At 44.9% G+C, this 15,616-nt stretch overlaps 1 protein-coding gene across 1 annotated transcript in view; it reads right to left on the bottom strand.

Annotated features, from left to right (window-relative positions):
* The window catches only part of LOC141105562 (uncharacterized), a 104,953-nt gene that overhangs the window by 37,357 nt on the left and 51,980 nt on the right, over positions 1-15,616 (bottom strand). The window contains exons 10-11 of the mRNA XM_073595454.1: positions 10,761-10,991; positions 7,179-7,321 (exon numbers count right to left, since the gene is read on the bottom strand). Of these exons, the coding sequence (XP_073451555.1) occupies positions 7,179-7,321; positions 10,761-10,991 (374 nt within the window). The remainder of the gene's footprint in view (positions 1-7,178; positions 7,322-10,760; positions 10,992-15,616) is intronic.

Here is a 15,616-nt window from a genome sequence, read left to right as displayed (position 1 = left end):
AAATGCCTCTCCTCTCACTCCACTGTGAAAGCCCGAGGGCTGTCAAACTGGAGCGGTGCACTGGCAGGACGCTCAAAAAAGTCCTGCAAGCCGCATCTTTGAGGTGCTGTAGGAGCGGTGTATACACCGCTCCTACAGCGCACCTGTCCATTTAAATCAATGGGCAACGCCACAGAAGCGGTGCTTTTAACCCTTTTTGGGCATTAGCGGGGGTTAAAAGCACCCCGCCAGCAGCCTAAAAGCGATGGTAAATCGCCGCTTAAAATAGTGGCCGACGCCCGCCCGCCCGCGTGTGAAAGTGCCCTTAAAGTGGAACTTTAGTCAGAAAATGAAGTCCTGTTAGATGACTTCAGGCTGGCCCCTTGTGCAGGTACAGCGATGTACAATATTCAAAATAAGTGTCTATACTGTTTAAAGTGGTTGTAAACCCTTCCACACCACTTTTACCCACAGATGATCCTATAATGAGGCTTACCTGTAGGAAATGTGGAGATCTTCTAAACCTGCACCGTTTAGGAGATATTCATTGTATCAGCATGAGGTCATCGTCACACGCGCACTGAAGAAACGGCTCGCTCGTGGTGTTTCTTCAGCTGCTGTGCCGTTATCGCAGCCCCCGGCCAATCCCAGCGCGGGAGCCCGTGATACCCGGAAATAACTCCGGGAGTGATAAGGCCGGCCCACAGCGGTGTGCCGGGAGCACTGCAAGGGGCTTCGATCTAAGGTAAGTATTTCAGAATGAGCTAGTATGCTATGCAATACTAGCTCATTATGCCTTTGTCTTGCAGGTCCCCCCCCCCGTGGGTTTACAACCACTTTAACCCCTTCCCCCCTAAGGGCAAAACAAATGGTAATGCCTAAGCACAATTGTGCAGCTTTGAGATATGTGTTAGTAAAACCGTACAGATCATCACAACTACTTTGTGCATCCACGTGGACTGTACCGCCTTGTTTTCAGGACAAATTGGGCTTTTATTTGGTGGTAAATGGTAATGGATATCTCCTGATTTTTTATTCTAATATCAAAGGAAAGCTGGCCCAAAATTAAAAAAAAAAAAAAAAAATATAATAATAAAAAAAAAAAGATGTTTTACTATGTAGCTGTATATTTCTCATTACTTCCATAACCTACCACAAAAGAACAATGCTAAATAAATTCTCCTGCTCCTGACGATCGCAGCGATACCACATATGTGTATATTCGTTGTGGTTTGTACCCGTAATACAACCCAGAAACAATAATGCGCTTTTTGCTTTTTTTTTTTGTTTATTTTTTATTTTTATCCTACCTAAACACACCAACACTAAAGCCTCGTACACACGAGCGGATTTTCCGCAGACAAAGCGTCTGACTTTTGTCCGAAGGGCGCGTGCCTGGGTTTTGTCTTGCATACAAACGGTACACAATTATCGGCCAACAAACACGAACGTAGTGACGTACTAGACGTACTACGAGCCGATAAAGAGGAAGTTCAATTCTCAGGCGCCACCCTTTGGGCTCCTTCTGCTAATTTCGTATTAGTAGAAGTTTGGCGAGTGTTGATTTGCGCTTTTCATTTCGCGCTTTTCAGTTCATTTCTGAACGGCCGTTCGTCAACCAGCCATGTTGCGGAATCTGAAGAGATAACGTGTTATTTATTATTGGCCTTGGAGTTATTGCTTTGACCCAAGTCCAATCCAGGAACAGCAGGATGGAGGAGTTCTTGGACCAAAAATTGGTTGCTTTATTAATGGTGACCAATTATGTCATATGCCTTTGCTGCGGGAGCTCCAGGAGAATAATCCGGATGATTTTCGGAATTATCTCCGGATGACGGACCCCTGCTTTCACCAACTCTTGGCATTGCTGACCCCCTATATTAAGAAGCAGGACACATGCATGGGGCTTTTATTTTATTTTTAGGTTGAATAATAATGATTTGATTTGGTATATTTTCTATATTGTTGGATGCATAGAATGCACTTTTTAGTTAAGTTCTATTGGCAGATATCATGTCTAATTTTATTTGTTTTCTTTTTTAATGCACAATAAAAAAAATTGTGTAGAATAATACTTGGCTTTGTGTTTTACTTCAAATGACAGTTTGGGAGTCGGCAGTTACATTTAAAAAAATACAATGTAAAAATAACAAGAGACACCAACATAGTTCTAAAACTACAGGATAATAATGGTGTTGTGGTAATATATAATAATATTATTCTTGATATCACTAGAAAAAAAAAGCCTTTGAAAATTAGTTTGCAATAACTCCATCAGTATCACCAGCAAAGCAGCTTCATTATTATCCCATTAAAGAAGAGAATTGTGCGCTGCAATTCCAGATTTCATCATTTGTCGCGTCACAAATGTTAATTCTCCATTGCGAACGCGAGTTTACAAGACCGACCGCTTCCGGCTCGTCCGTGCTTCCGAGCATGCACGTTTGTACTTTGGACTTTTGTCCGACAGACTTGTGTACACACGCTCGGAAAAATCCAACAACACACATTTGTGCGCGGAAAATTTATAAGCCTGCCATCCAACATTTGTCCGCGGAAAATCCGACAACAATTGTCTGATGGAGCGTACAAAACGGTGGGATTTTCCCTCCAACAGCCTGACATCACACAATTGCCGTCGGAAAATCTGATCGTGTGTAGGAGGCTTAAGGCCCCTTTCACACCAGCAGGCGGACACCGATTGGACCAACCATTGCTCTCTATGGAGCAGCGGATGTCAGCAGACATGTTGTCCGCTGTCACCATCCGACATCCGATAAAAACAGACGGATGGGGATACGTTCGGCATTTGTCAGGCGAATCAGAGCGGACGGTAATTAGATGGAAACGGGCCATGCAGTTCGTTTCCATCCGCCAGCCCTGTAGAGAGCGGCGGTCTGTGTCCGTGTCCACTGCGCACATTGGAGTGGACACGGACCTATCATCCACCTGCTCAGCGGAGAGATCCCCCGCAGATCTGCTTGGATGGATTCTGCCGCATGTGAAAGGGGCCTGACATGGATACCAACTTAAAAAAAAAAAAGTAAATAAATTGCCCTCCCCCCAAAAAAATACTGACTCTGACCTTGACCCAAACACTAACCCTGGCACTAACTTAGATCAAACTTTGATCCAGGTATTTTTTATTATTATAATTTTTTTTTTTTTTCTTTTACACAGTTTTTTTTATCCCTGCAAGGAGAGAGAGATACAATGTATCTCTCTCCTCCATTCAGAGAGAGAAAACGTGGGGGCGGGCTTCACAGTGACTGATCACTACGATAGCCAATCAAAGGCCATCACATGGATCAGGTGACCCAGAATCAGGAGTTTCAGGTCCCGATGGTTTGTATGGGGCCCGGGGGCTCTCGGTGAGACCCAGGCCATGTGACGCGCTCCCAGCACAAAGACAGATGCGCATATATGTGACCCCCCCACGTAAAAAAGCCCAGTCCATTGGGGGTCACATACCTGTGAACGCTCGGCGCCAAGAGGTTAAAATCCAGCAATACCCTGTCTCACCCCCCCGCTCTGCACATGCTCAGTTGCTCTCTATTTTTAGGCACTGTTGGGTTTGTAGAGGCCGATCTGCTGACAGCCTTAAAGCGGAATTAAATGCTTTTTATCCTTAAGCCCTCATGCACACAGGCTGTTAAAATAACGTTATGAAAACTCCAGTATCTTTGCAGTGATTTTTTTAAACATTTTTCAGCTTTTTTCAGCGTTTTTGCAATAGCGTTTTTCCGAGTTTTTTAGCGTTTTTTTTTTTTTAATGGATCAAAAACGTTAAAAAAACGTTGGTGAATAACGTTTTTGAGCGTTAGAGCGTTTTTACAGCTGAAAAACGTCTTTCAGAACCCACTGGTCCTGGGTTTTTTTTACAGCTCAAAAACGTCTAGGTGGGCATGAAGCCATAGACTAACATAGACAGGCCTTTTTAAGCTGCAAAAAAAGCTCAAAAAAGCAGCTGTAAAAACGTCCGTGAGCATGAGGACTTACAGCCAAGGAAGCTGCTTATGTTTGATCTGCAACTGGCATGGTGCTGCACATGTGATCAGTTATGACACCAGCTCTTTGATGGTTTTGACAGTTTGGTTGAGCACACAAGCATTCAGGAATGCAACTGTTTTTTTTTTAAACTGCTAAATCTATGGGGGTTAGTTCTGGTGTCCTGTCAGAAAGCCCATCAGAAAATGCAACGGAAGGGGCGTTCTGTCGCGGCCATCTTGGTACACCCCGCACTCGCCTACAGTCAGAAGGCAGCAAGCGGACATCTTGTTACACCCACCGGAGTTCTGCATTTCACACTTATTTTTTTACCAGTAAACTGACCTTATATAATGATATACAGGATTTTTGAAATCCGCAACACTGTTTTGATGTTGAGTTTTAAGAGCAGCGGCGATGTGTGCGGATCTCACAGGTTTGCTAATCTGATAGAAGACCGCTGCTTTTAAGATTCAACATCAAAACAGCTTGACGGAATTTAAAATCCTGTATTTTTACGATACAAGCTCCGTGTGAAATGTAAGACTTCGGTGGGTGTAAAAAAAAAGATGTCCGCTTCGCAACTTCAGACTGTAGGCTTAGTGTAGCCAAGTGCGGGGAGTACTAAGATGGCCGCGATGGAACCTCACTTCGGTTGCACTGATGGGTAGCGGCTTTCTGATCGAACACCGGTTTACGATTTACTGCTGCTCAGGGGGCTCTGGGCTTCAGCAAAATGGCGGCCTCCGGCAAAAAGTAACAGGAGCAATGTTGGAGGCAATTTACAGCGCACACTCATTTTGTTAGTATATTTAATAATGCTTTATTAATGCTTCTTGCTAAAGAACTTTATTTTTTTTAATCAAACTGTTATGGGTAAAGTTCCGCATTAACCACTTCCGGACCGCCCACTGTCGTTATATGTCAGTAATTTGAAGAGGAATATCATTGTTATAGCAGCAGCTAGCTACCATAACCCCGGTATCCTCTTCTTCAGCGGGCGGTCCGCTTCAAGATAAAAGTGGTCTCTGCGGCGGATTTGCTGCGAGATCACTTTTATCGGCCGCCGGCAGCAGCGGAGGTGATCGGATCCTTTCACTAGCCTGACATGTAGATGAGCAAGGGGAAGATGGCCCCCCATAGCTCTTAAAGGGCCATTTTTTTTTTTAAATCACATTTTTTTTTTTTTTTTTTGTTTTCTTTTTGACCTCAGATCTCATATTTAAGAGGACCTGTCATGCGTTTTCTATTAAAAGGGATGTTTACATTTCTTGTAATAGGAATAAAAGTGACACAATTTTATTTTAAAAGAACAGTGTAAACATAAAAAATAAAAAGGTAAGATAAATAAGAAAAAAAAAAAAAAAAAAAAAAAATTTAAAAACGCGCCCCGTCCCGCCAAGCTCACGCGCAGAAGCAAACGCATACGCGAGTAGCGCCCGCATATGAAAACGGTGTTGAAACCACACATGTGAGGCATCGCTGCAATCGGTAGAGCGAGAGAAATAGTTTTAGCCCTAGACCTCCTCTGTAACTCCAAACATGCAACCTGTAGAATTTTTTTAAACTTCGCCTATCGAGATTTTTAAGGGTTAAAGTTTGTTGCCATTCCACGAGCGGGCGCAATTTTGAAGCGTGACATGTTGGGTATCAATTTACTTACCGTATTTATCGGCATATAACACGCACTTTTTTCCCCTGAAAATCAGGGGAAAATCGTGGGTGCGTATTATAGGCCGATCCCCGCCGATTTTGTGTCATCAGAGCGATTGCGGCAATTGCCGCCGACATACACAGCCGTGGGTAGATTCAAATATGGCGCCGAGACTGCAGGGATTCGTCGGAGCCGAGATACACATACCCGAGTGTTCTCGGCTTTTTTTCGGCGCCGCTCACAGTCACGCCTAGTCCCGCCCTATGATGGACATAACACAGGTCCAAGGGCGGGACTGGGCGGGACGGCGGCGCCGAAAAAAGCCGAGGACTCTCGGGTATGTGTATCTCGGCTCCGACGAATCCCTGCAGTCTCGGCGCCATATTTGAATCTACCCACGGCTGTGTATGTCGGCGGCGAGTGCACAAAGCTGGACTGGGGCAAAGCTGCACTGACAAGGCTGCACTGACAAGGCTGCACTGACAAGGCTGCACTGACAAGGCTGCACTGACAAAGCTGCACTGACAAAGCTGCACTGACAAAGCTGCACTGACAAAGCTGCACTGGGGAAGGCTGCACTGACAAAGCTGCACTGACAAAGCTGCACTGACAAGGCTGCACTGACAAGGCTGCACTGGGGAAGTCTGCACTGACAAAGCTGCACTGACAAGGCTGCACTGGGGAAGGCTGCACTGGGGAAGCTGCACTGACAAGGCTGCACTGACAAGGCTGCACTGACAAGGCTGCACTGACAAAGCTGCACTGACAAGGCTGCACTGACAAGGCTGCACTGACAAGGCTGCACTGACAAGGCTGCACTGACAAGGCTGCACTGACAAGGCTGCACTGACAAGGCTGCACTGGGGACAAGGCTGCACTGACAAGGCTGCACTGACAAGGCTGCACTGACAAGGCTGCACTGGGGACAAGGCTGCACTGACAAGGCTGCACTGACAAGGCTGCACTGGGGACAAAGCTGCACTGACAAGGCTGCAATGACACTGACAAGGCTGCAGATGGACAGATAAGGCTGCATTGATGGGCATTTTAATGTAAGTTTTTTTTCCTTAATTTTCCCTCCTAAACTTGGGGCGCGTGTTATATGCCGATAAATACGGTAATTCAAAAAAGTGCATTTTTTCCAAAAAAAGTGCGCTTGTAAGACCGCTGCAATCCGGTGTGACAGAAAGTATTGCAATGACCGCCATTTTATTCTCTAGGGTGTTAGAAAAGTTCTAAGTAATTTTCTAGCAAAAAAAAATGTTTTTAAATTTTATACAACAAATCTCAGAAAGAGGCTCGGTCCTTAAGTGGTTAATAAAGGAGAACCCCAATATATGCCACTTGCTGTTGAGGGGGGGAGGGGTTTGTGTTAAACTTCTCCCTCTTTGCACACAGTTAATATTCAAAATGCTTTATAGAAACTCCAGGATTCAATTTATAAATCATATTCATGGGAATTAAAAAAAAAAAATATATTAAACAGAAAAATGTGGCAATTGTTTGCATTACACAAATGAAATATCACACCCATTGGGGCGAAGGGGCGGTCACTCACTGGATATCGCTGAGCTTCTCTCTCAGGTCCTGACACTCTCTGGCTGAGACCTCCAGCTGTAGACGGAGTGTAGATTTCTCCCCATTCAGAGTCTCGGCATCCTCACACAACCTCCCCCGCTCCGTCTCCAAGTTCTCTCTCTCCTAATCGGGATCAAATCAAAAACAGGTTTACCAAAAAGGTCACATGACACACAGCTAGAATTAGTACTGGATACATCAGCCTCCTGTAGTGATCTGCACAGCAGCACTCAGACTGGGAGAAGGGAAGGTGATAACGTTGCACAGTGCTGTCAAACCAACATGCTTAAAGCGGAGTTCCGCTTAAAAAAAAAAAAAAATTAAAAAAGTCAGCAGCTACAAATACTGCAGCTGCTGATTTTTAATAATCGGACACTTACCTGTCCGGGGGTCCAGTGATGTGGGGGAACGAAGCCCCGCTCTTCTCCCCCCTCCTCTCTGCAGGCACCCGGTTGTGGCTTCACAGCCTGGCACGCACTGTGCAATGCGCGAACCGCGCGCCGTGACTGGCCGGGCAATCGTCTGGGACCTGTGACGTGCCACAGATGATTGCCGAGAGGGAGGGGACAGAGTTGAACTTAATTCCGGAGCCGCAATGCCCCGGGAGGAAGTGGGAGTTGGAATCCTCTAAAAAGAGAGTATCCGCCCATCCCCCCCCCCCAAAAAAATTACATCCCAAAAGTGGCATGTCAGGGGGTCACCTTCCCTTAAAGTGGAAGTTCCATTTTTGGTGGAACTCCGCTTTAAAGTGATTTATAAAGTCTGATATTTTTAACAAAAAAAAAAACCTGAAACATGTCATACCTGCCCTGTGTAACTGTTTTGCACAGAGCAGCCCCCCGATCCTCCTCTTCTCAAGTCCCTCTTCGGTGCTCCTGGCCCCTCCCTCCTGTTGAGTGCAGCTTGCTATGGGGGAACCCGAGATGAGGCTCCCCATTGTCCATTTAGACACAGAGCCGCTGCCCGGCCCCGCCCCCTCTCTCCCCTTATTGGCTCACTGATTGACAGCAGCAGGAGCCGACGCGCTTCGATGCCGTTTCAGCCAATGAAGAGGGGAGTCCCGGACAGCCGAGTTTCTCAGGCAACATCGCTGGATCTAGATGGACCCCAGGTAAGTATTAGGGGGGCCGAGGGGGGAGGGGGGCTGCTGCACACAGAAGGTTTTTTATCTTAATGCATAGAATGTACCTTCTACCTTTACAACCACTTTAACCCCTTCAATACCGGGCACATTCACCCCCAATTTTCAGCTTTCAGCGCTTTCACACATTGAAATGACAATTGCGCGGTCATAAAATATACTGTACCCATATGACATTTTTATCATTTTTTTTTTTCCACACAAATAGAGCTTTCTTTTGGTGGTATTTAATCACTGCTGGGGGGGTTTTATTTTTTGCTAAACAAAAAAAAGACGAAGAATTTAGAAAAAAAAAGTTTTTTTCTCCATTTCTGTTATGAAAGTTTGCAAATAAATAATTGTTCTTCATAAATTTAGGCCAAAATGTGTTCTGTTACATTTCTTTGGGGAAAAAATAAGCCAAATCAGTGTAAATTATTCAGTCTGCAGGAAAGTTATAGAGTCCGTGAACTATGGGATATATATCTGAAAACTGATCGACCAATCCATGAGGTGCTGACGGACGATCTCATTTCTTGAGACCCGAAAACGTCAGGACAGTACAAATATCCCCCACTTTTTTTTTTGGAAAGTAGACAGTCCGGGGTATTTAGTAAGAGGCATGGCAAGTTTTTTTTAAGTTGTTTTTTGTTAAAATTTTTTGGAAAATTCTGATTTTTTTTTTTTTCACAATTATTTTTATATGGTCACCAGTGCAGGTGATCAGAGACACTGACTGGTGACATTATGTAAAATAAAAAATAACAAATATTTTTTCTTCAATTTGTTTTAGTTTTTTTCTTTTATTACATTTTTTTTACGCTTTCTTTTTAACACACTGTGACCAGAGCAATATAATGTTACCATAATAACACCGTACTACTCTGGGGAAGCGATTAGGATTTTGTTTTTTTTTTTTTACACATTATGATTGTATATACCAATGAATTTCACTGTTACAAGCAACCATTTTTACTAAATGAAATCGATTCATTCATGGTTTACTATTGTGGTTAGCTGTGATTGGCCCTGTCTGTACCATGTGATCACTGTCACCAATCACAGAGATCGACACAATAGTACACAGAAAAAAAAAATGGGGTATGGCTGGAAAGTCCTCAAGATTTATGGCACCTCATCCCAATTAATTATTAGCAGCAATAGTACACAGTGAATAGCATGAATGAAAGCCTTTCATTGTGTAAACGGTCATGTGGTCTGCTGCGATTGGCCACAGCAAGCCGGCACACTGATCTGTCATCCGGTAGACACAGCGGATGACGGATCTCACCACAGTGCGGCCCGCCCCCTCCCCCCCAGGGCATGCGCAAGATGGGTTCCAGGAGGATGTCATAGGACGTCCACCCAGAATTTCCTCTCACTTCCTGTTGTGGCTATGGAACAGGAAGTAGAGGGAACACTCCCCAATGGGACACAGATGGCAAAAAAAGACAGGGGTTATAATGCTCCCTTACTCTATCCACAATTAATAAAAAGAATTGGTTTTAGTTTTACTTTAAGCATGCAGCATCCATGGACGTCCTTAGGTTGCAGAGGTCATACCAGGATGATGTCTGCAGTTATAAGCATCATCCCGGTATCTTATTTTTTTCAGTCGGCAATTCCTATTGTATAGGACGAAACATGTTGGGAACCACACCTCCGTGCTGTATCTTAAAGGACTGTACTGTATGAGTCTTCCTTAATGCAATAGCGTTGTTTTTATGTATTAATAAAATTTATATGTTAAATAATTTTTTTGTAGTTGATTTAATATGTACCCATAAACCTCCTATCTACCACATTTAACTAAGGGATGCGGCGCTATATTATTGGTATATTGTACAAAAGCTGAGTTTTTTCCAATATAAAACCACTACGTAGCATATTACCATTGAGCTAATGGGATTTCCTGGCAGAGCAGAAGTCACTCGATGTGATTATCGATAATGGCAATGTGACCAATCACCCAGGGGCGGACTGACCATTCGGGCACTGCCCGAGGGCCCCATGCCACTAAGGGGCCCCATCAGGGTTGCCAGCCTCAATAAAACCAGGGACAGTATGTTAAAACCTGTGTTTTTTTTAAAAATCCCAAGACTATAGCTGCCCCGCCTCTCCAGTACCTTTTCAGTGTGTGTATGTGTATTCTGTGTGTGTATACTGTGTGTGTATACTGTGTGTGTATACTGTGTGTGTATACTGTGTGTGTATACTGTGTGTGTATACTGTGTGTGTATACTGTGTGTGTATATTGTGTGTGTATATTGTGTGTGTATATTGTGTGTTTGTGTGTGTATACTGTGTGTGTATATTGTGTGTCTGTGTGTGTATACTGTATGTGTGTGTATACTGTGTGGCCCCATAATGTATTGCCTGGGGGCCCCATAATCTCCTATTGCCCGGGGGCCCCATGAGTTGTCAGTCCGCCCCTGCAATCACCTGTCTGAGCTCAGCCTGAAGCCGGTCCCTCTCGGCCTCCATGTGTCTCAGTTCAGTTTCCAGGCCCTCTCTGGCTGTCTCTGCGTCTTGCAGCAGGACCCGTCTCTTGGTGATCTCAGCTCTCTGTTGCTCGTGCTCTCTCTCACACACCTGCAGGTGCTGGCGGGCTGTCATTCGCTCTCTCTCCAAATCCCGCAGCCTCTCCCTCATAGACTCCGCCTCCTCCTCCTTCTGTGCAAGAAAGCAAAAAGCATAAAAATGAACACCGCAGCACATTTTCAGACGGTGGACATTCAAAAGCTGAAATCCAGAAGATATAAATGGGGTGGCCCTGTAATCATTAATATATCATTGATTTTTTAAACGCGATCTACAGGAAAATAAATGATCGTCTCCCCTGCAGATTGTGTACGTTTTCCCACTTACATAGAAATGAAGGGTCTATAATTTTTATCAGAGGTGTATTTTATATGATCGAGACAGAATATCAAACAAAAATCCAAAACATATGATACAAATGTTATAAATGGAGTTCAGTGAGTAAAATAAGTATTAGATCCCCAAGCAAAACATGACTTAGTAGTTGGTGGAGAAACCCTTGTTGGCGATCACAGAGGTCAGACGTTTCTTGTAGGTGGTGACCAGGTTTGCACACATCTCAGGAGGGATTTTGGTCCACTCTTCTTTACTCTAAATCCTGAAGGTTCCTTGGCTGTCTCTTGGCAACTCGAAGTTTCAGCTCCTCCATACATTTTCTATAGGATTAAGGTCTGACTAGGCCACTCCATGACCTTCATGTTCTTTTTCTTGAACCACTCCTTTGTTGCCTTGGTGGTATGTTTTGGGTCATTGTCATGATGGAAGACCCATCCATGACCCATCTTCAGTGTTCTGAGGGAAGAAGGTTCTCACCCAAGATTTTACAATGCATGGCCCCGTCCATTGGCCCGTCAGCCTGTACCTTTAGCAGAGAAACAGCCCCAAAGCATCATATTCCCACCTCCCTGTGTGACTGTAGGGATGACGTGTGACTGTAGGGATGATGATCTTAGGGTCATAGTCAGCATTTTTCTTCCTCCAAACACGACAAGTCGAGTTAATGCCAAAGAGCTCCATTTTGGTCTCATCTGACCACAGAACTTTCTCCCAATCCTTCTCCGAATCATTTAGATGTTCATTGGCAAACTTCAGACAGGCTGTACATGTGTCTTCATGAGGAGGGGGACCTTGCGGGTGCAGCAGGATTTCAATCCATGGCGGTGTATTGTGTTACCAATGGTTTGTTTGGTGACTGTGGTCCCAAATGCCTTGAGATCCTTCACAAGTTCCTCCCGTGTAGTTCTGGGCGGATCCCTCACTTTTCTCATGACCATCCTCACCCCATGAGGAGAAATCTTGCATGGAGCTCCAGACCGAGGGCGATTGATGGTTATTTTGTATTTCTTCCATTTGCGAATAAAAACACTCCAACAGTTGTCTCCTTCTCACCAAGCCGATGGTATTGTAGCCCATTCCAGCCTTGTGCAGGTCTACAATCTTCTCCCTGATGACGTCCTCTGACAGATCTTTGGTCTTCCCCATGATGGTGAGGATTGGATGGAAGAAAGAGATTCTGTGGACAGGTGTCTTTTATACACATAACGAGTTGTCGTTAGGAGAACCTTCTTACATTGACAGGACTAATCTGTGTACCACATGAGCACCTACTGTAGCCAGTCTGTGGGGGGCAGAATTATTGTTGGTTGGTAGGGGATCAAATACTTATTTTATTCACTGACCTCCATTCATAACATTTGTATTGTGTGTTTTTTCTGGATTTTTGGTTGATATTCTGTCTCTATCATATAAAATTCACCTATGATAAAAATTATAGACCCTTCATTTCTTTGTAAGTGGGCAAACTTACACAATCTGCAGGGGATCGAATAATTTCTTCCCCCCACCGTATGCAAGCACAGGAATTTGACCCGATATCAGCCTCTTGCAGTTCCTGTATAGCAGAGCTCCTTTTAATCAAAGGAAACTGGCCCAATAGTAAAAGAAAAAAAAAAATCACGTATCACATATGTGTAGGTTAGTTGTTGTTTGTACCCATAGTAGAGGCCAGAAAAAAAAATATAGTAGACATGTGCAATTCGTTTAGTTCCCAAGTCGTTTTTTAATGAATTTCAACAAATTCGTTCATTCGGAAATATCCGAATGAACGAAAACCCAAATTTTTCCGAATATTCGGAAATTTGAAAATAAGAACGAAAATCTGAGAATTCGCAAACCCGAAAAATTGAAAATCTGAAATAACAAATTAATAAATAACTGACAATTATATTTATAGGTATTGGAATTTCTTTTTCAAATTAATCCGAAAATAAGAAACGAAAACCTAAAAATTTCGCAAACCCAAAAAAATTCAAACTCTAAAAATAACAAACTAATAATGACTGACTATTAAATTTATAGGTATTGGAATTTCCTTTCAAATTTGGCTGTTAGTCTACTTAACAAATACGAATTTATCTGAAGTTACGAATTATTGGAAAAATAATGAATGCCGCATTTAACCACTTGCCGACCGCCGCACGACTATATACGTCGGCAGAATGGCACGGGCAGGCAAAAGGACTTACATGTACGTCCTTGCCTGCCCGCGGGTGGGGGGTCCGATCGGACCCCCCCCCTGGTGCCAGCGGCGGTCGGCAAATCTCCCCCGGCGATCGGAGGTGAGGGGGAGGCCATCCATTCGTGGCCCCCCCCTCGCGATCGCTCTCAGCCAATGGGATCATTTCCCTGCCTCTGTATTGTACACAGAGGCAGAGGAAATGATGTCATCTCTCCTCGGCTCGGTATTTTCCGTTCCGGGCCGAGGAGAGAAGACTGTAATGTGAGTGCACAACACACTACACACACAGTAGAACATGCCAGGCACACAAAACACCCCGATCCCCCCCCCGATCCCCCCCCAATCACCCCCCCCCCCCTGTCACAAACTGACACCAGCAGGTTTTTTTTTTTTTTTTTCTGATTACTGTATTGGTGTCAGTTTGTGACATTTACAGTGTTAGGACAGTGAGTATTACCCCCCTGTAGGTCTAGGATACCCCCCTAACCCCCCCTAATAAAGTTTTAACCCCTTGATCACCCCCCGTCACCAGTGTCGCTAAGCGATCATTTTTCTGATCGCTGTATTAGTGTCGCTGGTGACGCTAGTTAGTGAGGTAAATATTTAGGTTCGCCGTCAGCGTTTTATAGCGACAGGGACCCCCATATACTACCTAATAAATGTTTTAACCCCTTGATTGCCCCCTAGTTAACCCTTTCACCACTGATCACCGTATAAGTGTTACGGGTGACGCTGGTTAGTTTGTTTATTTTTTATAGTGTCAGGGCACCCGCCGTTTATTTCCGAATAAAGGTTTAGCCCCCTGATCGCCCGGCGGTGATATGCGTCGCCCCAGGCAGCGTCAGATTAGCGCCAGTACCGCGAACACCCACGCACGCAGCATACGCCTCCCTTAGTGGTATAGTATCTGTACGGATCAATATCTGATCCGATCAGATCTATACTAGCGTCCCCAGCAGTTTAGGGTTCCCAAAAACGCAGTGTTAGCGGGATCAGCCCAGATACCTGCTAGCACCTGCGTTTTGCCCCTCCGCCCGGCTCGGCCCAGCCCACCCAAGTGCAGCATCGATCGATCACGGTCACTTACAAAACACTAAACGCATAACTGCTGCGTTCGCAGAGTCAGGCCTGATCCCTGCGATCGCTAACAGTTTTTTTGGTAGCGTTTTGGTGAACTGGCAAGCACCAGCCCCAGGCAGCGTCAGGTTAGTGCCAGTAGCGCTAACACCCACGCACGCACCGTACACCTCCCTTAGTGGTATAGTATCTGAACTGATCAATATCTGATCTGATCCGATCAGATCTATACTGGCATCCCCAGCAGTTTAGGGTTCCCAAAAACGCAGTGTTAGTGGGATCAGCCCAGATACCTGCTAGCACCTGCGTTTTGCCCCTCCGCCCGGCCCAGCCCAGCCCACCCAAGTGCAGTATCGATCGATCACTGTCACTTACAAAACACTAAACGCATAACTGCAGCGTTCGCAAAGTCAGGCCTGATCCCTGCGATCGTTAACAGTTTTTTTGGTAGCGTTTTGGTGAACTGGCAAGCGCCAGCGGCCTAGTACACCCCGGTCGTAGTCAAACCAGCACTGCAGTAACACTTGGTGACGTGGCGAGTCCCATAAGTGCAGTTCAAGCTGGTGAGGTGGCAAGCACAAGTAGTGTCCCGCTGCCACCAAAAAGACAAACACAGGCCCGTCGTGCCCATAATGCCCTTCCTGCTGCATTCGCCAATCCTAATTGGGAACCCACCGCTTCTGCAGCGCCCGTACTTCCCCCATTCACATCCCCAACCAAATGCAGTCGGCTGCATGAGAGGCATTTTCTTTATGTCCTCCCGAGTACCCCTACCCAACGAACCCCCAAAAAAGATGTCGTGTCTGCAGCAAGCGCGGATATAGGCGTGACACCCGCTATTATTGTCCCTCCTGTCCTGACAATCCTGGTCTTTGCATTGGTGAATGTTTTGAACGCTACCATTCACTAGCTGAGTATTAGCGTAGGGTACAGCATTCCACAGACTAGGACACACTTTCACAGGGTCTCCCAAGATGCCATCGCATTTTGAGAGACCCGAACCTGGAACCAGTTACAGTTATAAAAGTTACAGTTACAAAAAAAGTGTAAAAAAAAAAAAAAAAAAAAAACACAAACAAAAATATAAAATAAAAAATAATAGTTGTCGTTTTATTGTTCTTTCTCTCTCTATTCTCTCTCTCTCTATTCTCTCTATTGTTCT

The sequence above is a fragment of the Aquarana catesbeiana genome, linkage group LG08 (genome assembly GCF_042186555.1).
Source record: "Aquarana catesbeiana isolate 2022-GZ linkage group LG08, ASM4218655v1, whole genome shotgun sequence".
NCBI lineage: Eukaryota > Metazoa > Chordata > Amphibia > Anura > Ranidae > Aquarana > Aquarana catesbeiana.
The sequence above is the reverse complement of the archived record's forward strand: the minus strand, read 5'-3'. Positions and strand labels throughout refer to the sequence as shown.